This window comes from Nanorana parkeri, unplaced genomic scaffold (assembly GCF_000935625.1).
Source record: "Nanorana parkeri isolate BGI_ZX_2015 unplaced genomic scaffold, ASM93562v1 scaffold755, whole genome shotgun sequence".
NCBI classification, from domain to species: Eukaryota; Metazoa; Chordata; class Amphibia; order Anura; family Dicroglossidae; genus Nanorana; species Nanorana parkeri.
The window spans coordinates 482,664-508,476 of NW_017307023.1; the positions used below are offsets into that span (position 1 = coordinate 482,664).

Sequence of the window (25,813 nt, forward strand, 5' to 3'; positions counted from 1 at the left end):
CCCCCCCAAGTGACCCAATGAGATGCCACCTGAAGCATTTATGTGTTTTCTATACTGTACATGCATCTAATGATTTCCAGTGGATCTATTTACACTTTGCATTTTATCTGCAGTCAGTTTAGTTGCGTCAGTTGCATTCAGGAATAGATTTTAACTTCTAAACCCACCAAAACACATGTAAATGTTTGTAAATGTGCTTTGATGCTAGGATTTGTTACCAAATGCATCAAAACACATATGCATGTAAACACACATAAACAACCGTCATTTAATATATCTAGTAGCATAGCCAGCAGATTTGTCTCCACATATAGAGCACAAAAACACACGTGGCAAGTGTAAATGAAGCCTTGTAAATGACTGCTACATGAGGCATTTTGTGAGTAGGGTTGCCACCTGTCATGATTTGTGATAAAGACAAAATATAACTCAGGGAGAAGAATAGAACAGGTGGCAACCCTATTTATGAGCAATAGCACTATTCATGAGAATTCCAATTATCAGTTATGAGGAACCAATGACATCATCAAAGTGTTTTTACCACCTATCCACGGTCATACGACTGGAAAAACACTAACTGGCTTTTTGCAAAATATCAGACTGCATTATCTGAATTGGACAACATGTCTACATGGATTCTGTCTCTAGAAATAATAGGGTGTAAGTGCTTCCCAAAACTGAAATACATATCAGATTTTTATGTAAAAATAATGTCAGGTATAAATAAATGCAGCTAATAAAAACTTTTTGGACACAACTCAAACAATACCACAGAATTGGTTTTGTCAGAAGTTTATTGGGGAGTTCCCGAGTGCTATGTAGCATTTGACAGCGGAGAATGTCAAATGGGCGCAGTGAGCCGTGACATCACGGGTCGCTCCGCCCATCTGTTTACTTTCGAGCAAGAATGTCATTTGGGACGGTTGTCGTGCGGCGCGACTTTTTTATTGCGATGGGTCGGCGGGCGTCGTGCATTGTGATTGATGCTGGATTACATTGATGGAGCCATTTTTTTTAATTAAAGGAATAGTCAAAAATTTACTTTTTTTTTCAATTAAAGTATTTTATCAAAAGTCTGGACTTTTTACTAACTATTTGATTTAAACCTTTAGTGAATGGGTAGGGGTACAAGTACCCCTTACTCATTCACAAGAGGGGGCATCTGGGTGCCCCCTTAATTAAAGGGGTAACCCAATGCAAATAAGCCCCCTTGCCCGCAGACCCACACAACCACCGGGTTAGGGTTGTGGCCTCCCAATGCCGAGGACGTGCCGGGCCATTGCTCGGATCAAGGGTCTGGTAGGAATGTTAGGGGGGACCCCACGTTTTTGTCCCCATTTTTGGGGGCTGGGGTTACATAGTTACATAGTATTTGAGGTTGAATAAAGACATTAGTCCATCAAGTCCAACCTATTAGGATCTCATTCTAGGTGTACCTGTACCCCTGTATATTACGGTCCCTTAAGAAATCGTCCAAAAGTTTCTTGAACAATTCCACATTCTTTGCTGAAATCACTGTCTGTGGCAGTGAGTTCCAGACCCTAACTGATCTTACTGTGAAGAACCCCCTTCGCCCCTTGTGCTGGAATTTTTTTTCCACCAATTTTAGGTGGTGGCCTCTAGTTTTTGTAACGGAGTTAATTTTAAACAGTTTATCGCTAATGTTGCTACCACCATTGAACATTTTGTACATGGAGATCATATCCCCCCTTAATCTCCTCACCTCCAATGTGAACATGTTTAAATTTAGTAGCCTTGTCTCGTAGCTCTGGTCCTCCATACCCCTAATTAGTTTGGTTGCCCTCCGCTGGACTTTTTCCAACTCAAGGACATCTTTTCTTAGTACTGGTGACCAGAACTGGACCGCGTACTCCAGATGAGGTCGAACCAATGATCTATAAAGTGGCAAAATTATAGACTTGTCCCTGCAATACATCCCCTTTTTAATACAGGACAAGACCCTGCTCGCTTTGTATACAGCAGCCTGGCACTGCAAACTACCTTTCAGTTTGTGGTAAACTGTAAAGGGGTTCCCCCTTAAAATTTCTACCAGACCTAATCATCAAGGGCTGTCCAGTGCTGGTGGAGAGTACTAGAGAGAAAAGAGAATAGAGAAAGAGCACTGTGACTAATGCGAAGACATCTGCAAAAGGTAAGTACAATTATTTAAAAAACAAAACAAATAAAGGTTACATTCAGGGGCGTAACTAGAAATCTTGGGGCCCCATAGCAAAATTTTGTATGGGCCCCACCCCCCAAACCACACGTCAGCGCATTACAGCATTGTCCGAAGGCCGAAGGTGGGGTGGTGGTCCCACAGAAATCTATCTATCTGCCCTGTGGTGGTCTCAGGTGGCCTGTGCACAGTCTCAAGTGTGCTGTACAGTCTCTCGGGTGGGCTGTGCAGGGACTCAGGTGGCCTGTGGGGGTCTCAGGTTGGGTTGTGTGGATTAATAGCATACAAAATGCAGTACAGTAATCAATACTGAGGAGAGCATTACAGAGGAACATGGTAACGTTCGACATCTTGGGTGGTTCAAAGTTGGGGACTCAGGGTCACCCGGTTCCTCGGGACAGTTGAGCATCCAAAGGTGGGAGAACAGCCTGGATAAGGGAATCCTAAGTGCTGTAGTCCAGAGAACAGGGTGGAAGTAGGAGGAGAAAGAAGGGGGGGAGGCACTGGGCTTGTCCGGGATTAATGTTCAAGGCGTTCAGGTCTACAGGGTTGAGAGACTATCCGGGGCCAGGGAGGGGTGTGCGTGGTCTATCCAAGGTTGCCAGATCTTGGTGAAGGTTTTGTTAGTGTCTGAAAGGATACTGGTCAGTTTCTCATTCAGGCAGAAAAAGTCTATTCGCCGCGTAACTTCACCGAAGGGTACAAATTGCTTTTTCCATGCTGAAGCTATGGTTTGTTTAGCCGCTAGTAGAACATGTATGGCTAGGCGATGTTGTTTTTTTGTGAGGAGCGGAGATTTGAGGTGTAGGAAGGCTAGCCATGGGTCTTTCTGAGGCTTCACTGAGAACAAACTGTGCAGCAAGCGAAAGACTCTTGACCAAAATCTGGCAAGCATGGGGGCAGGACCACCACGTGTGGAGAACATCACCCCATGTTGGGCAGCCTCTAAAACAGGATGGGGAGTGTGAGGGGTGCAGATGGGCCAGTCTGGACAGCACCAGGTACCATCGTGTGAGTGACTTAAAGGCAGTTTCCATAGAGGAGATGTTGATTGAGCAGGTGGCCATGGAGGTCCAAATTTGCTGCCAAATTTCCGGTGGTTGTGAGGTACCAAGGTCTCGCTCCCATTTCCCAACGTAGGAGTGTCTGGAAGGGGAGGTCAATGTATTAAGTTGGGTATAGATTTGTGAGACCAGGTTCGGACTATATGGGTTGCGTTTACAGGTATGTTGAAATACTGTGAGGCCCGCCCGAGTTGAGGATTGTGCGAGCGACGATGCTGCCCAATGCCGAACTTGAAGATACCTGAAAAATTCCAAAGGGGGGGCTCCCATCTTGTCCCTGAAGTAGTCCCAACAGCGGACCGACCTGTCCTCCAGCAAGTCGTAGAGGTATGTCAATCCTTACTGGCTGCTGGTGTGCTGTATAGGGCTTTGATCCAGAGGAGAAAGTTGGTCGGAAATCCCCATTTGCAGGAAATAGAGTCAAATGCCTTTTGGAGGTCTAGTGAGAGGAGCATTCCGGGGATGTTGGCGTGGTGCATGTGGTGTACAAGATGAAAAATTTTCCGGGTGTTGTCTGAGGCTTGTCTGTAGGGTACAAAGCCCACTTGGTCTCGGTGTATTAAGTCTGGTAAGATTGTGTTCATGCGGGTGGCCAATATCTTGGCCAAGAGTTTAACGTTGATATTCAATAATGAAATGGGTCTGTAGTTGTGGGGATCAAGGACGTCTTTGTCAGGTTTGGGGATCATGACTATATGGGCTAGCAGGGATGCTGGGTGGAGGGTATTGTTAGTCTTTTTTAGAGAGTTGAACATGGCCGTTAAATAGGGGGCCAGGGTGTCTGAATATTTTTTGTAATACAGGGCCGAGAATCCATCTGGGCCAGGTGTTTTGGAGGGTTTGAGGGATTTGATTGCCAGGAGGACCTCCTCTGGAGTAATGTCCTGGGCCATAAGAGAGCTCATGTTCTCTGTGAGTATGGGCAGGGCGACGTCCTTAAACAACGCATCAGCCTGTTGAGGTTGGAAGGTGGAGGGTTTGCCATACAGTTTAGAGAGGATGGAGGAGAAGCGTTCAAGGATGGTGGATGGGTTAGCCGTTATGGCTCCATTGGGGAGACGGAGTCTGACCGGGGGCCTGGCTCTCGGTTTAGATTTAAGCATGTTGGCCAATAAAGGGCCAGGTTTGTTGGCACACGCATAGAACGTGCGTTTAGTCCAGTGCTGCTGTTTTTCCGCTGAGTCATTTAAGAGGAGGTTCATTTCCTACCGAACTGAGTCAATCTCTCCGTAAGGAGATCGAGGGGGCTGTGTTCCAGTCAGACTCGAGTCTTTCCAATGTGGAGGAGAGATCTGAAACCCTTTTGGTCTGTTTCCTCTTTCGGCGAGTTGCTAGACTGATGAGCTCGCACCGTAAGGTCGCTTTGTGGGCTTCCCAGACAGAAATCGGGGAAGTGACCGACAAAGCGTTCTCCGCAAAGAAGTGGGAAAGGCACAGTTGATTGTGTTGGGCAGAGTCAGCAAAGGAGAGAAGGGAGTAATTCAATCTCCAGCGGAATTGGGAAGAGGCAGGAAATAGGGATTTGCAAGTGAGGGACACAGGGGAATGGTCCGACCAGGAGGCAGAGAGAATGCGGGCGTCACCGACGGACGGGAGAAAGTTGGGCTGTATAAAGATGTGGTCTATTCGGGAGGAACTGGCGTGGGGTGTGAATAGAACGTGTAGTCTCTGATGGTTGGGTGGCGATCTCTCCAGACGTCAATAAGGTTATGTTCGTGTAATAGTGTGCGGAAGAGGGGGGCAGGGTGAGATTGGGGTGGTGAGGGGTGGGGGATGTAGTGGGGATTTATCGAGCTTGGGGTCAAGGACAAGGTTGGAGTCCCCGGCCATTATTAGAGTTCCCCTTTTATGCTTCTCAACCACCGACAATAAGTGGGAAAAAAAGCGAGTTTGGTGAGTGTTGGGTGCGTAGTAGGTAAGCAGCGTTACGTCCACATCGAAGATTGTGCCCTTTAACAATAAATATCTACCCGTAGGGTCTGCTGTTTCGTGGGTGCATACAAATGGGGTGTTTTTATGGAATGCGATGAGGACACCTCTCTTTTTTTCACAGAACATAGCCTGGAATATCTGTGGATAGTTTTTGTGGAAGTGGGATGGGAGGTCATGGAAAATTTAGTTTCCTGTAAACATAGTATGTTGGCCTGGTGGGACGAAAAGTAGTTGAAGGCGAGCCTACGTTTGCTGGGTGAGTTAAGACCTTGCACGTTGTGCGAGATAATTTTCAGGGATTGTCCAGACATTGTTATAGTAGTGCGGGAAAACCGTTGCTAACTACAGCAACTGTAAGGTTGGTTAAGTGACTTGGGAACATCTAGACTAGGACCAGTGCCGAGGCAGGGGGGGCAAAATTGGGGGGGTGAAAAAGGGGTTGGAAAGTTGTCACTGTGTGATACAAAATGAGTGGAAATCAGGTAGGTATGTTAGTGCAGCCTAGGTAAAAAACAAATTTTGTACCTCATCCTCGGGGCAACCATGTCGTGTCTCCGCGGCGAGGGCTGTTGTAGGTGGGTGACGAGGAGCAGCGTGGAGCCCACGGGACGCTAAACAATGGCAGCATCTCAGCCTGCATGGCAATAGGCAAACAATAAACAAGGTAACAATAGCGTTATCAACAAGAACAGGTACAATTGGCATAGTATACTAGGTAAAGGTGCCAGGCTATAGGCCGGTGGCAGATCCCGGACATTGGGCCCTAGGGCCATCTGTGCCATTCCGTCATAGGAACTGGAAGTGTCGACGGTTGGTATCTCGGTAGAGCCGATGGAGTAGTCAAGCAAGGGCGGGCACATGGCGGTTCCAGTAACACAATGAGTAACACAATGAGTAACAAGTGGAGAATAACTGATAACCACAACGATAAACACGTGAAACTTTGCGGTAGTTCTCTAGGGGGGGTGTCCCAGAACCGCATACGGGGGTCAGGTTTACTCACGGACCACAGGAAAACGGTTTCTTGACGGGTGCAGTCAGAATAGTGGTCGGTGGAGTCCCAAAAAACAGGGGAAGGTTGGCTTCTCAACCCTTCGGTCGGGGAGGGCATGGTGTCCTCGAGCGACTCGGCCCCGAGCCTCTGGTCATTTACCATCGTCCAGGCGAGGTTGCGGGCACAGTTTCCCAGGCGTATCTCGGGTGTTGCGGGGTCGACGTTCCAACAGGGGGGCCAGGCGTCTGTCCTTCGGTGGAGAGGAGGACGGCGGTGGAGCCACGTCTGAGGTTGTCGCGAGCGACAGGTGTAGCTGTTCCAGGAGGGGACCTGCTTCCTCGGGGGAGGAGAAGGAGTACGCCTTGCCCTCGTAGGTGAAGGTGGCCTTCAGCGGAAACCCCCATTTATAGTTGATAGCATGGCGCTTCAGGGTAATGAGGAAGGGTCTCAAAGCTTTCCGTTTTAGGAGGGTCTGTGGCGCCAGGTCAGCGTACATTTGGTATTCAAAGTCCTGGAAACGCAGGGTGCGTTGTTTCCACGCTGCCTGTGCGATTGCCTCTTTCGTTTTATAATACGTGGGTTTAAGTATAATGTCGCGTGGGGGTCCGTTTGCCCGCTTTGGGCCTAGGGCGATGTGCATGCGGTCCATCTCAAGGCGTTCTATAGGGAAGCCTGGGAGTATCTCTTGAAACATGGCCGTGACGGTGGATTGTAAATTGTCCACGTGCTCAGGTACACCGCGAATGCGTAGATTACCCCTGCGGTTCCTGTTTTCAAGGTCCTAAAGTTTAAGCATTGCAGTGGCAAGGTCTGATTTAACAGTGTGTAGGTCCTCCTCATGTGAGTCTAGCACTGTGACAATGTCATCTACCTTGTACTCCACGTTGTGGATTCTGGTTCCCAGCTCTCTGATGTCCTTGGATAGGTGTGCTGCCAGCTTATCAGTGGCAGTCTTCAGCTCACTCTGCAGCAGCAGCTTGAATTTGTCTAGGAGAGCTGCATCCCTGACTTCAGTCCCCTGCTGTGGCTCTGGATGCTGGAGGGGGAAGCTGTCATTGGATGAGTCATTCGCCGACTCCAGCAGTTCAGGCGAGTGGCCGGCTGGTGAGGACGGAGCGGTCGCCATCTTGGGCTCAGGCCGCCATTTTGAGGAGCCCGGCATCTTTTGCTGGGAGCGGGCCGGCGGTTGATTCTTCCCCATAGCAGTGCCGGAGGGTCAGGGAAGACTGGCGGTAAGGTTGGGAGTGGAAGGGGGGTGAGGTGATCGTTATGTTAAGTCCCTGCTGTCATTCCTTATGACTCCTTCCAAAACCGGGCCACTTTCTCCCCTGCATATCATTTCAGTCCCCGGGTAAACAACCACGCCCACTCCTGTCACTTACCAGTCAGACAAGGCAGCGAGAATCTGACCTCACCCTTCAAGACCCTGGAGACTGATCTACCTCTCCATCCACTCCACTTCCCTGTATTTTCCACAATGTGTGAACGCCTAAGCCGAGAGGACTATAAGCCCTGCTCCTGACTGGGCTCTGTCTAGGGCCCTATAGCAGCTGCATGGGTCACTATGGTGGAAGTTCCTTCACTGGCTAGATCACCTCCCTTTGAGAAAATTAGTTACATTTATTTATTTATTTATTTTTATTTAATACATAACATAGCATGTTTCTATATCTGGGGGAAAAAAGAAGAAATGTTTTTAAGAGTTTTGTTCCACAACAGCATAGTGTATGTGTAAGAATTAATAGTAATCAGTCTGTCATACTTGAGAGAGTTGCTTGTTTATCACAGTTACAGTTAAAGCGTGTTTAGGCCACAGAGAGTTTCTGTGGGCTGATCAGCCTTCAAGTTCCCTGTTTAATGAAAATATGCACCTTCAACTAAAATGTTATGCCATGAACACAGTAATATAAATTTACAAGTATTAATGCCTAGAGCATAACAATATGGAAGTAGGGGACAACTGCTTGTGAGCCCATGAGGCTATGGGGCCAGACTATAACTGCTCCTCCATCTTCTTTATCATTTTACATTCTGTAAACAAAGCAGAACATACCTTTTTCCTTTATTCTATCTGCCTATAGATAACCTTGTGCTCTTAAACATAAAACACACATAATCAGCTATAGTACGGGTATACAGTACTACAATATACTGTGAAAATGGTGGGAAGAAACTGTTTTTGTATCATGAGAAGAAATGGTTTCTGAGAAGCCTGCCAATCAAATAACCATAATATCAGATCTGTAAAGAAAAAGAGAAAAAAAGTGAAAGAGAAGAGGAGGAAGGATAAAAAAAAAATTGAAAAAAAGGGAATGAAGCAGGGCAAGAAAAGGATGAAAGGCCCACCAACCTGAATATTTTGTTTTGTATTGTTTATTTAAAAGAGAACAATAGCCAAACTTTTTTTGTTGTTTTGTTTTAGTTCTTTTTTGGGTCACAGGAGTACATTTAATAATCCTGTGACCCAAAGTGAGCATATAGCAGCCATATAGCCCGCTATAATATGCTGACAGCACAGAGCCACATTGCTCTCTGCTGAGAGAATCTGTGAGTTGAGCGATTAGCAGTTTATGATTGCTCAGCTCTTGAGCTATAGAGCTGGCATGTGACAGGTACAGTGTCATACACCGGCTCAAACTCTTGGGAGGAGTACATTTTACTCCCCCAATAGTTTTCCTTTAAGAGGTCTCTGCAAGCCCCATAAAAAGGGGGAAAAAAGGTAATCCATTGAAGACATGGGACTTGTCCAAAAGTTCCCAACTCTGGCAAATATTGCAAAGTATTTATTTGGTAAGTATGTAATAATAATCCATTGGACAGCTGACAGCATATATGCAAAAATGTTTTCTAAAATCTCACATCCAGACAAAACTTTTTGTTTAGTTTTAAATAGATTGTGAAATGTTTAGAACCTTTCTGGTTTTTTTTTATTGCTGCATTTTGTTTCTTTGGGAAGCTTTCCCCTCACTTACTTTCCCTTGTGATACCAGGACATGAAATGAGCAAAATGGGGTCACAGCAGTGGCGTAATAACCGGGGGGCAGCAGGGGCGCGGGCCCCGGGCGAAAAGTGAAGGGGGGGGCGCCGGCCGAAAATGGCACTTTCGGCTAAATGCCAAAAGTGACATACACAGCAATAGAAAAGACACCAGATAAAAATTTCTCAGAGGAAGTTACACATGACAGGCTTCTGTGAGTACTGTACACTTCTACTTCCCTTGTACAGACCCTATAAAGGTGCCCACACACCTTTGGGATAATCACGGGGAAATCCCGCGATCGTACTATTATCATAAGGTGTGTGGAAGCCGTGCGACCTCTACTACTGTAAGGCACTGAGGGCACAGGTAAAACATTTTTTTGTGGGGGGGGGATGGGGTTCTATCTAAAGGGTGAGATTTCATCAATGTGAGAGGGCTGCTTTGTATTTCCAGCCCTGTCTTTGAACCAGAACAAAACTTTGAAACATCTTCGATAGACTAAAACTAGATTTCCTAGAGTGGAGTTTTAGTTCATTTTGTTCTGTGTTGACAATGTAGATATAAGTGTGGAACCTTGGATAAAAGCACAGGATATAGGCATAAATTGACCCTTGACTGCTGGGAGGAAAAAAAATCTTTAGGATTGTTCCCTGGCATGTGTCCTCTGCGTGAGGTGTGTGGCCAGCTTTGTATTTAAATCTCTGTTTCTATTTGAAACATACACAGTTTAATTTACATTAATAGACCATTGAGGATTCGATTGATTGTTGAGACACTCAACGCTATTTACTTAGGGAAATGCAGTTGTAAAGTGCAAACCATGTGGTGAAATTGCAGGTGCCTTATAAAAACTCTAGCTCTGTGAAAGTAAAGCTGGCTGTGGCAGAGGGTGACATATATTCAGATCACATGTCATACTTTGTTTTATAAGGGGCTGATAGAAGAGCTAGATTTATGTGTATTATAGAACCTAGGGGCATTAAAATGAAAACAATTAGAAATAATCCAATCTCCGAAGATCTTATTCACTTAGTCGAACTGTAGTTCTGTATAGAGTAAGAGAGAGTTATAACCCCTGTCAGCATTCTTTTATTGCCATCAGTGTTCCATTGGGGAAATTTCCATTCACTTCCTGTCTTATAGCTACAATAGGAAGTGAGAGGGAAATCGAGGGTGGTCACCAGGAACACCCAAACTAGTGTCCGCATTGGAAGATTTTCCATCTATTCCTGTTCTCGTGACAACCCAAAACTTTGGATTTTCTTTCACATTTAGTGGAAACACTTACAAGAACAAAAAAAGGATGCATACCCCTAATGGGGACGCAGACAGCAATAAAAATTTTAAAATGACTCTAAAAAGCACTTTGGAGTTTATCCAATAATTGTTGCATATTCTTTCTTTTTGGTCTGTATAACTGGGGGGGGGCTTTGCCTATATAGTTTGTTCTAAAAGGTGTCTCCTTTCCTATCTTGGAAAGAGCTATTCCTATAGTTAACATCAACCAAATATTTCTATCACAGATAATAAATAATTCATCCCATAACAGAATCAGAATTGTTATTTGTTGCACTAATTGACTACATAGTCGTTGTCCATTGTACTTATTGAGGTATTTGACAATGGGGATGTAACATAAAATCTTTGGGTACCTAAGGAACTCCTAATTACCCAGAAAAATATTTTTTAATACATGACTTCTGGTTATATTCAAAAAGCCAATAAGAATCTAATTTGTTTCTTGAACATACTTACAGCTTACTTTCAAAGAAAAAAGTAGTCCGGCAGCAGTGTGACGGTAGAAGTTTCGGATCTCACGGTTCCCACCAGAATGTGATGATGGCACTCTCAGCCTCACCCTCTGTAGAGATTTTCAAGCTCTGAGCCTGCAGATCAAGAGTGACCATCACTGGGGTCGGTTTACGCTGGTTAACTCTGTTAACCCTTTGCTTACCAAACGGTAGCCACTAGGGATGCACCGATATCAATACTAGTATTGATATCGGGGGCCGATACAGGGCATTTTTACAAGTACTTGTACTCATGAAAATGCCCCGATTCTTGGTTGCCTGAGTTCCTGCACTTCCTGGGGACCTCGCTATAGCTGTCCTTGGCAGTGCCGGTCCAGCCGCACATCTCCTCCTCCCCTTCCTGAGACCAGCACAGCTGAGGACAGCCCCACCCCGGCCATACAGCGCTGGAGAGCCCAACGGTGGTCACCTGCTGTTACAGCCATGGAGAGCCGCACATACAGCCCTGATGAGACTTGATCGCAGCCCTGGAGAGCTGCACATACACCCCTGGTGGGATGCGATCACAGCCACGGAGAGCCTGGTGCCCGGCAATAGCTGGTACAGCCCTGGTGAGACCTGCATGCAGCCCTGGTGAAACTCAAACACAGCCCTGGAGAGCCCAGCAATAGCCAGTACAGTCTTGGAGAGTCACACATGCAGCCCTGGTGACACCTTAATGCAGCCCAGGTGACACCTTAACGCAGCCCCGGTGATACCTTAACGCAGCCCCGGTGACACCTTTAACGCAGCCCTGGAGAGCCCAGCAATAGCCAGTACAGTCTTGGAGAGTCACACATGCAGCCCTGGTGACACCTTAATGCAGCCCAGGTGACACCTTAACGCAGCCCCGGTGATACCTTAACGCAGCCCCGGTGACACCTTTAACGCAGCCCTGGTGTGATCTGCATGCGCCCTGGTGAGGCGCTGCATGCAATCCTGATGCCTGCTCACAGACACCGCGCCGCACTTCTGGAGCCTGCCATTACCCTCCTTGGAGCAGGTAATTTAACTTTTATACTGCGGCTGCCTATTGTTTTTGATGTATGTCACAGTACTAATCAAATGCAATAGACAATTGCAAGCAGCTGTAGAGGACTACAAATCTCAGCAATCCATGACTGCTTGTTGGCATTCTCCATTGCTGATTAATCATGGATTGAGTTACAGTTCTTCATAATTATAAAGAAAGTGCCCTAAAATCATTAATCTGTTGGGTTTAGAAAAAATTCACAAGACCTTTAAGAAAAAGTATCGTTAAGAGATATCGGCAAGTACCTGACCCAAAGTACTTGTACAAACACTCACCGTTTACAGTACCTGCTATAGCAAGTTTGACCTTTAAGAAATGTTTAAGACACTCAACAGACAGGAATATAGCAGTGTTTAAAATAAAGCTTTCTTTAAAGAGGCAGGGATTCTTTTAGAGCCACTGGCCCTGAGAAATAACTCCTAGCACTCTGGCATGGTTCAGATGGAAAAGGAGCAGTCTGAGGTTTAGCAGCTTTTTGTTGACCTTCCAGAGGGTGTCACTTAGCAGACCCCTGGTCAAAAGAGCTGAGGGGTGTGATGTAGGAGTGCTGACGTGTTTTATGCTACTTCAGCAAAAAACTCCCTTATTGCCAAGTATTCACACTGCCAATCTTACAGTGCTTCTTTATTTGTAAAATCCAGTCACCTCCAAGCTTTACTCTACAATTAAGCCCGTTTATATGAAACATGTGAGCGGTTCGCAAGCTTACGTTGACTGGATTTTACAAATAAAGAAGTGCTGGGTGAAGATTGGCAGAATAAAATCAAGATTTGATAAAGACCAAATGTAGATCCAGTGCTTATATCATTTAGGAGATTGAATGTGCCCCATCTGCTTTCTGTACACTTTATAGCCTTGAAACAGTGTGTTTGGTATCAAACTGATTGTTATTCTCTTATACATTTGTGTGTAGACACTTAGAATGAAAGTAACATCATCATAGCATTATTTATGGTAATTGTATGACTTTTAAATCTGTGCAGCTCATCTGTATATTAGAATAGGCCACTAATTCCAGTCTGATAGATGTGCCTTCTTTCAAACTATTTATGATGGGCTGTTTTAAGAGTCTCTGGGGGGAATTTATCAAAACTGGAGCAGAAGAATCTGGAGCAGTTGCCTATGGCAACCAATCAGCTTCTCTCTTCAGTTTGTTCTGTTAGGGTTTGAAAATGAAAGGTGGATGCTGATTGGTTGCCATTGGCAACTGCTCCATATTTGGTCTGCTCCAGTTTTGATAAATTTTCCTTTCTGTCTTTTCAGCCTCTACCAAGTGCTGTTTACAGTAGCCATTTATGATGGGGCTCATTAACAGGCTGTGCAGATCTTCAGATGTTTAATGGTATTCATGATGGCCTGCTTCATTTGTCGAGCTGAACTGTGTTCTAGTGTGCGGAGTTCAATCTGGTCTTTGATATTATCATTGTTGTCATCCCTTTTTTTCATCATAGACATAAGATTGAAATCTCTTTTTTTTATCACAGACATGTGGGTTTCAGAGAAATGAAGATGACACTGTGTGCAACACAATTTCAGCCTTCTTCCCACTCAGTTTGTGGTCATCAGACATCATTATCTTCACAATTAGAGTAACTTTTTTTTTTTAACAGTTCCACAGTTGCTTCATAATTACAAGACATAAACACCACACTATAAACTCAATGAAACCAATCATTTCTTGGTAAATTTGTTTAAAGTAAACTTGTTGTAAGTCAAATATTATGGTTGCCTTTGCTGACCTGCTTCTAAAAATGCTAGTTTTCTGGCTGATGTGCTGACACCATGACTGGAACGAGTATGCAAATCAGGAAAGTGCTCCCATTAGCTTCAAAGGTCATATTATAGTCAAGATCACAATGCTAAAATTGTTGTATTTTATATATTTAAAGAATTAAAAAAAAAAAATCACAAAATGCTTCCACACAAGCCGCCATGAAAAGCTCCAGGTACTATTTTTTGTTAGAGCAGATCTTTTGGTTTATAGATATGTTATGTTAGGCAGCTTGGATGGTGAATACAGTGATAACTATATTCTTGTGGTTTTGGAAGGCAAATTTAGTTGTTCTCGACATAATCCAACAATTCAGTTCAGCTTTGTCAGTAATCTTCCATGTCTTCCATAAGTATGCCTGGCCAAATATGTTGAATTTTTAAAACCATTACACTCATTTGTTTCTTTTTGCCAGGTTCCACTGTCCTTTCTCCAGCATGATGAAGACAAGGTTATAGAAGACTATAAACGGCTAGAAGAAGAGCTTCAGAACCTGCGTGTTTACTACAGGTATCGTGGTGTTTCATGCTATAGGACAATGCCATATAAATCAGAGAGAAAAGTTAGTGTTCAGTTAGTTGTATGCATTACCACGATTCCTTTTAAAGCAACAACAGAATCTTGCTTTTGGGCTTGTTCACAAGATTTTCTGGTCCAGATCTGGAGACGCGGTGCTATGCATGCAGTGCTTTTTTGATGCGTTTTTAAATTGTTCCAGTTAAAAAAAGAAAAAAACATTTTTGGTTGGAGTGGGGATGTCAGTATGTTAGCTGCAGTGCAGTGCGTTTTCGACACGTTCGTGCATTTCCCGACCGGACAAAACGTGACATGCAGTATTTTTTCTGTCAGGAACGGACTGCGCTCATGAGAACTGTAGCCCATAAAACACATAGGGATACATTGGGATGTATTTTGGGTGCATGAGCACACGGATCTGGTCCAGACAGAATCTGGACGTCGTGTGAACAAGCCCTTAGGGTCTAGAGCCCTATATGAATTTCTAATCTTAGACAATTCCTAATTTTTTTTAGTCCAGAAGAAGGTTAGAGCTTGTCAAAAGTGTCCACTACATTGATGAAAGTGCAACTGTAACAATGACATCAGCAATACATTTTTACATTGAATCATCAGTGCCTAAAGTCATTGAAAAGTTTACATAAAAGTAAGGTATGTTTTAACATTTTTGTCACTGTTGCTGAAAAGCTACTGAGAAAAACTATAATTTATGTGGTAAGCCAGCTATAGAGTGTATTGCTATCCATTAGTCTAAGCAAACTGATGGACTTGTATTGAGAGAGAGAAATCATAAAGCACAATTGCTATGCTCTATTACTGAGCAGAAAATACAGTATATAAAGTATTTGTAACCAGAAAAATGGGGCCACCCCCTGAGCTTCCATATTTAAATAGCTCTGCGTAGAAACATGCTTTAAACATTAATGCAAGTTGAGAAAATCAATACATTAAGCCAATAGCGTATCTCTCTACATACTTCTGTATCTAAAATCTAAACTTTTTTTTTATGGAGTTTTTGAATAATTGGTAAGGGATAAAAGCCCTGTCAGATTTGTATTGTCTATGGGATTCACTAATGTCACAAGCACAGAAAGTAATGGAAAATCCAAAATGTTATGGTTGTCCCGGAACATGAAGGTGAATGAAAATATTTTAGTTGGGACATAATATTCATTTGGGAGACTATTTCCCTCGTTTTTCAGACTTTCATTTTCTTTATTTTCACCTGATTATTCTGCCAGTAACACCCATCCTGTCCTAGCTGAGAATGCTTAGTCATTGTACACTACCTGTAAACCAACGCCGCTGTTCTGCAGCCCCCTGAGAAAGCTGTGCAAGGCTGCTAAGTGATAATAGTGCAGGCAAAGTACGCAGGGCGTTACAAGCATACTGGATTTCTGGCAGTATCATCAAGTTTTATTTTGCACCTATTGAACAGGTACAAAAAAAATTCAATTTATATTTTACAGACAAAAAGTAGTCAAATAATAGAAATTCATAGTAAGGGTTTATGTATACTTTAACATTTGGTAATTTAATTTTTCTTCTAATATATCTGTCTTTATGTTACTGTGATACAGAAAACACTGAGGTTCATTTGTGAAAGCACAGGACAGATACTGTATGTTGCATTTCACAATTGCAAGCCATGATCATTAAGACGACCGTTCTCCAACTACATTTCTATTGGGGAAAAAAACAATCAACAGCAGCTGTATGAGCTGCTACAGCTTTACATGCCTTTTGTATGCATGATTACTAAACTGTGCATCATATTAGGCCTTTGTACGGAGATGGTCTCAGCTGTGGAATTAGTTGTTCAATGTGGTCATTATGATGAATAAAGGACAATTCCAGACAAGACATTCAGTGAGCTACTAATGTAGTAAATACGAATGTAGTGCAACACTTACAAGGTCAGAACCATGACTCATTTACCTTCATGTAGCTGCTGTGTAATCACCTACAGAATCAGTAGAAGGGGCAGTATGTGTTTACTTCCAAAAGCGTATACTGTTTAACTACTTCTGCTTTTATGGATGTCCCACCATCAACAGCAGATCTACTCCAAGATCACCATAACACAGACAAAAAGTAATTGTGGTGGAAAGGTGGCGGTACACCTGGATTAAAGCCCTGTTCAGATCCCAGTACTTCCCCCTCCCATCAGATGAACAAGTTTTTTTATTGAACAGCCCTACATAAACGTCACACTCCAAAGCACTGGTGCACCTGTTAATAAAGTGTCAGTGTTGGTATGGCTGTTTGGCTTAGTTCCATATACACATGAAAAAATGATCGCAGCATTCTAGTTTTGTTTTTCTTGCAAGGGCCACCAGGTTCCCCCACCCTTCTTGTAACCAGGAAAGCAGAAAAAAAGATGGCATTTAAAACAAATCCCAGAGATGGGCACTAATTCAAAATCAAAAGCTGCTGCCTGTGACAGATAGGTCAAATGGAGTTCACATAGCTGCACCTATGGTAAGAATTAGGCAGTACCTTTTCAATAGGTCTCTTTTATTACTCAATACTGTGAATGAGTACATATCTCTTTTTCTATATAACTGTAACTTGCCTGTCAGGTTTATCCTGTTTTTGGGTTAACATGTATCGCCAATTATACAGCAGTTCCGCTTCCTTTGTGTTCAGTTAATTTTCTTTGTAACTTGGTGCCATTTATATAAGTAATATCTATATTACAGATACGTTTATATGATATTTCCTTATATGTCTTTGTGATTGGATAGCAGACTGTAAAATTCTGAAAGGCAGCATTGATGCTCTGGACTTGCACTTCATGTTAAAGTGTGTATACATTATGATCACAAACTTCTTTTTGCTCCCTTTTGGTCTGTTACATATACCATTGAAAGTATTTTTTTATATGTTTTTGATAAGTGCTGCCAAAAATCCAGTGACCTTGCAAGTTCCTGTACAATGTTCTCAAAAGCAGCAGCATCAGCATCAGCCTTCCTAAGTTCACCTCTGTGAGTTACAGAACATTACTCTCTATAGATATGCGCAGAGGGAGGTGTTTTGTAGACTTGAGCTCCTCCTCTTCCTCTGGCCATTGAAGGAGATGCTGCTCCTCCAGTGGCCAGAGGAAGAGGCCAGACATAATTGGCCAGCAGCCAAAACTGTTTTAATCAGGGAGAATAGGCCCTACTGGTCCATGACTAACTTTTATTTTTTTAATATAGGATATAGGGTACAGTAAATGTGATAGATATGTGCGATGGTTTAGGTGCACATTGTTTTTGCACTTAGTTCTTTTCTCCTTTTGCACAAAGGCAACATTTCGTACTGGACTACTACACAGATCTGGAAGAAATACTCAAAGCTCACCAATATTCCAGTAAAAATACACATGACTCTTGTAGTTAGACAATATTTCCCTATCCGGGAATTCAATTGTAAGGCTATTTAGAGTTGGGAAAGAGACCCGATAAGGGCTTTTCACACGATGCCTGGATCTGATCTTGTCCGGATCTGGAGCAGCTATGTAGACGCGGTGCTATGCGTGCAGTGCGTTTTTGGCGCATTTTTGACGCGTTCAGTTAAAAAAAATGTTTGTTTTATTTATTGGTGGGAGAGGGGCTGTCAGTGTGTTGCAGTGCGGTGCGTTTTCGGCGCGTTTTTGACGCGTTCGTGCGTGACCGGACAAGGTGTGACATACAGTATTTTCTCTGTCCGGACCGGAGAGGACTGCGCACGCAAGAACAGTAGCCCATAAAACACATTGGGAGGCATTTTGGGTGCAGGAGCGCACGGTTCTGGCCCGGACACAATCCGGACGTCGGGTGAACAAGCCCTAAGAGATTAACAAAATTTTCTTTTTCAAGACTTTTTAGGCCATTACTCTTGGAAAAATTAAATCTTTTTAAGATGAATATTTCTCCTTAGTTGCTCAAATAAATATTATGCTTTATTGTGCCTCGCTTACTTTTACAATGTTGGTCATCAGGATAATAAAGATGTTTTTATTTGCAATTTGCAAACCAAACATCCTGTTGTCCTTCAAATCCTGCCAGCATGGAGAAAACGACCTGGAGTGTTACCATCATATATTTCCTAGATCACTCTTTCTCCGAATCTACTAGATAATGATGATTTATGGTTTAATTTTGTGTTGCTATATTAATAATACACTGAGCCCTATATTGCAAGCCAGCTATGTTACCTGCATAATGCATACTAAATCTTGAACTCCAGCAAAAATGCTTAATTCACAGATGAAATACATATAAGGGAGCTGTTTTTTTTTTTCCACCAAAGAATTCTTATTTCAGCTATTTCACACAGCACAGCCCTGACCTGATTTTTCTCTACTGCAGTCAAGTTACATTACCGGTCTTGTCCCACCCCTAGCCGGTGACTAGACCATAAAAGTAGAATCAGCAGACTAATGAGCCCACCTCTCTGTTACTCGGCTCTCTGCTCCTATCAGCATGCTACTTGGACTGCAGCTTACGTGATGGGCTCCTTGTGCTGCTTTCCCTCCCCCTCTATGAGCTCTGCTGTAGCTGTACAGTGTAATGACTGATGTCATTAGACTTTTATCTCAGTTTGACTCCACTAACATTGGCACCCACAATACAGAGATGCTGCAAGCCATGTGATGTAATGCTTGGTTTAGGACTGTAACTCAGAACACAGATGTATTACATATATAGGAGCTCTTGAGGGACACTGCATTAAAAAAAACTTGGGTATGCAGGGAGGAAAGTGTCAAAAAAAGAACGTAGAAAGTCCAGATTTTATTTTAATCAAATTCTTATATCATCATAAAAACCCAATGCATTTCAGGGTTTCAAAGAGTTCTCTTTCATCAGGGCTTGGTACTGTTGAGCAAAGTGTGTACTGGACTGATAAAACTGAAGGGATTCTGAGGGGTAGTTAGTCTGATGATCTCTCCTGGTGTCATTTAGGCTTCAGCCACCACTCTTGAAAGAGCTGTCTAAAGAGAATCATTCCATCTGTAATGCTTAAGACCTGACTGAGAACACACACTGCTTTAAGGGTTGGACAGGGGTTCCAACCCTTCTCTACTCTGTCCAAAGCTAAAAAAAAAAGCATTGGCTCCAGTTGAGCTTTGAATACAAGAATTCAGTAAAGAAGTGACAAGTCTAATGGTGATGTATAAAGTGCACCAAGCAATCAGAAATGAGCTTCAATAGGCAAAGAACAAAAAGTGAATTCAGATGTGCATGTGATCACTTATCTTTGCATCACTTTACTGCATATATCCAATATAGTTATGTGTATGGATATACTGTGTTTTTTAAACTTATAATAGGCCTTTGCTGCTTCAGATGCATGCCATGTGTATAAAAGCAACATTCCTTCTATAAGAAATTGTGCAATCTAAGCGGATGTTCAGAGAATTGTTAATGAGCTCACTTCCAAGCTCTGAGATAAGAAGAGATTTGTAATGGGTTGGTGAGAGCGGTTTCAGCCAGTACATTAGTACGACTCCTGCGTGGAGAAAGCATCACCACTCTACCTGCTTCCTGGTATTATATGACAGGATCACAGTGAAAAGCATTTTTTGTACGGCAGGTGTGGCCCTGCTCAGACACACTCCTTTAACAGCAATAAAATCAAATTGGTTTCCATTACCTGTGTTTAAATTGCTGCATTATTATTAAATCCGTTTCAAGCAAAAAAGGAAGTTTCTGTTTTATGATATATCTGGGTTTATTGGCAGCTATGCTTAAAATTACACAGGAAATGAGAGACATGGACCTGTCACCTACATTAGATGCGGTTTATTTGGGCCAAGCCAATTTTACGTGGAATGCAGTCCAGTGGTTTACCGGAAGCCAGTGACCTTGCTTAGTATTCCACCAATAAATTTTCTATAATCCAGTGACATCACTGAGAGTGCAGACTTTCAGTTTATAAACCAGTAATGTCACCTGCTCATCCATTTACTAACTAGAAGCCAGTGAAGTGCTGACTTTAGACCTATGAGCACAACAATCTGCACTAGAATTCAACGACAGCCTATCTATTACGAGCTGATGACAGAAGTACAAAGCTGGCTTATGATGTGTAAGAAGTCAAGGATTGCAGAATTTATAGGGTGAACGAGCCCTCAGTGGTGTAGTATGGGTGACCATCATGAGGCTGTGTTTGACCTGCACTGTTTCTTTAGATACAGCAGCTCCTATTTAAAACTGTTTGCACTGCAGCCTTTGCAACATTTTGTGTTCAAGTGCATTCATTTCAGTGCTGTGTTTGAATGCAAACAGCAGCATTTATCAACAACGCTGCAGGCAACATGAGCTCTAACACTGCAAGACTTCACATTTCTAAGATGGAGGCATGTATGTACAGTATACTGGAGGTTGGTGCTTTTGAAATTGATATTCTGTGATTAGATTTGTACAATAGCATTAAATCAATGCTATGGACCAGTGAATTTGCCCAGTGGGGCCAGAAATAGAGCCATAAAGGAGAAGGATGTCTGTAAGGTACTTACCAGAAAGCCAAAGCCACCCCGGGTTCATGGGCGTGCCATGCAGTGTGCTCCTGTCCTTAGGCTTAAGGGCAAATATGCTCTTAATAACGGGCACTCATGTATTGGATTCCATGCACACAAACTTCAGCTTGATACGCATGCTGTTACGCACGCATGTTCAGTGACGTCTGATCCACTATCAAGTCAGTGTGAGTCCCGAATTCATTGCTGACTGGTCTCGGCTGTTTCCTGCTTTCTGTTTCCTGTCTCCTGATCCTGCTGCTTGGCTTCCTGTGTTCTGACCCGGCTCCATCCTTGACTCTGCTTCTGATTTACCGACGCGTCACTTCTACCCGGCTACTGGCTTCCTTATGTTCGATCCTGGCTTGTGACCACGACTACTCTGTGTTTCTCAATTTGGCACCTTATACTTGCAAGTGTTTCACTGTGAAAGACCCTGGCCTGTGACCTCGACTACGTTCCTGATTCACCTGCGGCATCCACTGGGCTTTCCTCTGTGCTGTGTCTCTTCAAGTCCGCTCCAGCCCATTACTTCATGATGCTGCCCAACCTGTGGCCCAGTCTCTGCCATTACAGTACCGAGGTCAGCACACTCAAATTCAGAAGCCGTGTTTACCAACGCAGCGGTACTCGTGTGTCCCTGAGTCCCTGAGGGACACTCGTGTGTCCCTGAGGGGAGTTGGACTAGTAGTGCAAGGGTAGCCCTCTGGTCAGCTGTCTCCACCTAGGTACGTGACAATGTCTGTGCAGTGTGTGCCAATTTATCACAGATGAACAGAGTGGCCCATGTGTCCGGAGTCCCAGTGGTATTGCAGCATAGAATCATGCGATGTTAGAGGCTTTTAATATAGTAGAATGGTCACTGTAGTGGTTTTATGACACAAGTGATTACGTTCTCTGAACAATGCAAGCTTTGCCTTGCTTTTACGAAAGAGCTGGCGAAACAAAACATTTCAGAGCTTTTTAGCCCACTGCAGCAGTGCGCATGGGAACCTGCAGATGTTGATAGCATGCAAGGTTACCACTTGAAGCTACTGGAAACGACGAGGTAAAGACAGTAGTGTGAGATGTGCTATGTGCTCTAAATTGGCTTTATTTGAACTTCACACTTTAATAGGCCCTTTAGGTGTCAGAAAGTGACTGATCACCATAGTGTGTGAAAATTAAAGCAGACTGGTGTGGGGTCAGTGTTCTTTTGTAATGTTTTGCTGCATGCATTCTATTGCATCCAGCGTTTGTGTGTCTAAAGATCAGTTCACACTAAACATCTTCACAAATTGGCAGATTTTCTAATGCACAAATTGTTTTCTAATGCTTTAGATGTGCTTTCTGGGGCACAGACACATTATGCTGACTACAGTGACTAGTATGTAAAATAAGAACTATACCAATGTACTTATCGTTGGTTCTCTACTTGAAAGGTAAAATCCAGGCAATTAGAAAATAAAAGGTAACAACACTTTCAGACAAAGAACACTTACCCACCATGCTTAGTTAATTACCCGACCTTCTCCCCAGCTGCGTACTTACCAGAGTATCACAGTCTGTAACCAAAACCTTCCTTGCGCTTGCTGCATCTGACCAGTTAACCCTTATAGACTTTCTTTGGACTGTCTTCCAAGTGTCTTTATGTTAGTAAATCTTTCTTAAAGCGGAACTTTACCTATATCATTAAAATAACAACAAACGCACCTTTCGAAATGTTTAGTAACGACAATCTACAAACACATACCTCTAGAAAATTTCCAGCTTCGTGTTCTTTGCATACCTTTTTTCTCGTTTCTTTCCCAATCTTCTGTCAGTGGCCATATTAACGAAGGGCAGATTACCAGCTCTTCCTTTACTTCCTGAAAATCTTGCCCATGTGACTAGACATGTGATTAGAAGATGTGACCATGCACATCATCTCAGGGGAGGAAAATGCTTTTCCCTGAGTTCTCATGAAATTACAGATGAGATTTCCCAGCAATGCTGTGCTGATGTAACCTTTCGCAGGATGCAATACATGGGCACATACATAATTTGTGACAGAATAGGACCAGGAAATAGATGAACTCTATTTGTAAGTAAACTAAAAACAAACTTGTTTAATGAATGTTAGATGATTTTAAATCAGCATGCAGAGCTGCATGCTGATGTGATTTTTTAGTAAACAAGGGTAAAGGTCCTACTTTAAAGCCCAATTCCAGGCTCATTTACTTTTTTCAGGTCTCACAGGAAGGTAAAAGTAAATATAGCTCAGGCTGCAATACTCACCTCCTCTCCGATGCTGCTCCCACAGTAATCCCTTTTAGCCACATGATGCCTTCAGTTTTCTAGGTTGAAAGGTTCACAGATGGTTGGGTAAAGTCTCTGACATTCCCAGAAGTGCTAAATGCCGAAGAGTCATAGGTAGAGGGGAGGTAGGAGGGAACTTTCTGCTGAATGTTTTTAGAACCTGATGGAGTTGCCTTAAATAAAGCAAACCTAACATGAATATTGGGCATGTCAGCATTACCAAATAGCATCATAGAGGATGAAGTTGCAAAAAATATGTAAAATAGGGTGCAGGGCAGATTAAACTTCTCCTGTCATTGAGCAAATATGTGCCTAACACTGTCATAATGTATATATGATAAAATACCAATCCCATGAGATTTTTATATGGTAAAATCAGGAATAGTGCATAGTTGGTCAAGAATTGGATTGTTCCACAAAGACAAATGATCAGTTACACCCTGAAAGGATACCATTCACATAACTCCATTTCACACCAATATAGCCAACTTTAAAATGGGTAGGTGTAATTTATGAGAAAAAGCTTAGGGACTTCTAAGAAAATTACCACTTGTTATATCCCTAGCACATGCAACAAGTGGGTTTCAAGATTACTTCTGCCTGCTATGAATGGACCATATTTTAAGGATGTTTGTTATACTATGCATCCAGGGGGTTATATTTTCCATAAGCGCCACAGAGAGGTCTTTAATAATGTTAATCTTCAGGTATTTCAGCAAGCACACAATTTTCAAAGGGGTGGAAGGCTAGGAAGTTGTAGGTGACTTAGGGGACATGATTTGAACTGATTTTTGCCAGTTAATTTGTAGGTCTGAGTATTCATAAAATATTTTATAGTGTAAATAGCTGAAGCTATAAAGGGGTCGGTATTGTGAAGAAATAGTATTAGGTAATTGGCACACAACCCTATATGGTTTTTATTTTACTTTTTTTTTCCATTTATAGGTTTTTAAATAGATGTTTTATATTTTATATATTACTCCTATTATAATAAAATCTTTGTTTTAAAAATAAACTATTACATTACAAATTATTTCCAGAGTACTATGGGTTACCTAAATAGAAGGCACAGCAGTATTATTCACCTTGTCAGGCAGACACATTTTATTGATAACTACACTGAGTTAATAAGGAGTCACTAAGATGAATTATCTAGTTCTGTTTGCAAATTTGAGTTTGGGCTGCTGATCTCTATTACAAAAAACATGTTGGTTACAGAGAAGTAAATAAATATACAGTAGATTAACATGTGAAAAAAAACTAAAGCTATACTTGCTGGCTATTAAATGAGGTTACTTTTTTAATCCTGAAAATAAGAAACTAAAAAATATATACAAACCACTTTAAAGTCCAACTGCTAATTGTGTGCTTTTCTTTGGTAATTTTTTTTTTAAAATTGCATACATACCCTTTTCCGTGGGTCTTTGGTCTGGTGCCATCACAAGTCCTCCTTTCTTCTCTTCTTTCTTCAGTGGTGGGCACGTAACAAATGCTGTGAAATGCAGTGCCATGCAATGCCATGCAGCTGCTCTCTGCAGTATTCTGTTATTAGCACAGGACAGCCTTTGAACTCTCTCCTTTGGGTACCCTGGGCTCACAGGCAGTGGGTTTAAAGACCCTGGATACCAATTATCCAGGAAGAGGATTGCCATCCAGAGGACTTTCTATGGGGACACCATCTGAGATAGGGTCAGTACTGCAGAGAGTTTCATCACTTTTGTTTGCCTGATGAAGGGACCGGACAGGTTCCGAAACGTTGCCAGGCATGGTGATATGACCTGAATGAATGAATAAAAGGATTTCGTTTTGAAGAAAACTTGGAGTGCTGGTGACCATTTTTTCTGCTTTGCAAGTATTTGGCGGTGCCATTCGCGGCCACTTCAGCAACCCCGCACATTGTATGGGGCTTCTCGGTCAGGAGTGCGGTGGTACTCTCTATTTGACCATCTGAGATAGGGTCAGTACTGCACAGAGTACTGCTTTTATTTGACTTAATTCATTTTATCTAGTACTGGGCAATTAATTTTTAAAAAATAACTTAACCCCTTTCGTGACTGACGACGTACAGTGTACGTCGCCAGCATCGGGGCTGTTTAAACAGACTCCCGGCGGCAATAGCCTCTTCGTTTAAACATGTAAAGCCGACTGTCGGCTTTACAACAGAAGCAATTCTGGCGACTTACCTGTTGCCAGATCCCTTCTGTGTCCCGTAGAAGGGGCCGCCCCCACTTCCGTTCATCGATCCCCTCCCCATTCTATGGGACCGGGAGCGATGCAGATTGCATCACTTCCGGTCCCTGGGCTGTCAGTTCTGGGCTCCTGCAGCCCAGCTATAAGCTATTGAAGTGCTATCTGCGCGTCGCCACGTAAACACGCGTCTGGTGCGACTACGTATGAAAACGACGAACGTGCTACACATGTTGGGTATCGCCGCGCACGCCGGAGTGAGAGCAATAATTCTAGGGCCAGTATTTTGGGGTATCTCTAAATTGAGGACCTGTGGGGGCTTTTAAAGCGTCTTCTATGGACTTTTTGGGGTACTGCAGTCTTTCGCCATTTCACGGACACACGCAATTTGTAACCTGGGCATGTTGGGTATCGTTTTACTCGTTGTAACCTCATCTTTCATATTTCATTAAAAAAATGGGTGTTTGTGTTTTGGGGGCATTTAATTAAATTTTTCACTAAATGTTAGGGTTTAATAAGGAGTTGTGCTAATATTGCGCAACATAATAAATTTGCAACTACCACCATTTTATTCTATAGGGTCTTGGCATTCAGAAAATATATAATGTT

General features: G+C 43.0%; 1 protein-coding gene across 1 annotated transcript in view; it reads left to right on the forward strand.

Annotated features, from left to right (window-relative positions):
* MIPOL1 (mirror-image polydactyly 1) overlaps positions 1-25,813 on the forward strand; it is a 288,139-nt gene that overhangs the window by 207,967 nt on the left and 54,359 nt on the right. The window contains exon 8 of the mRNA XM_018564483.1: positions 14,156-14,250. Coding sequence (XP_018419985.1) covers positions 14,156-14,250 — 95 coding nt within the window. The remainder of the gene's footprint in view (positions 1-14,155; positions 14,251-25,813) is intronic.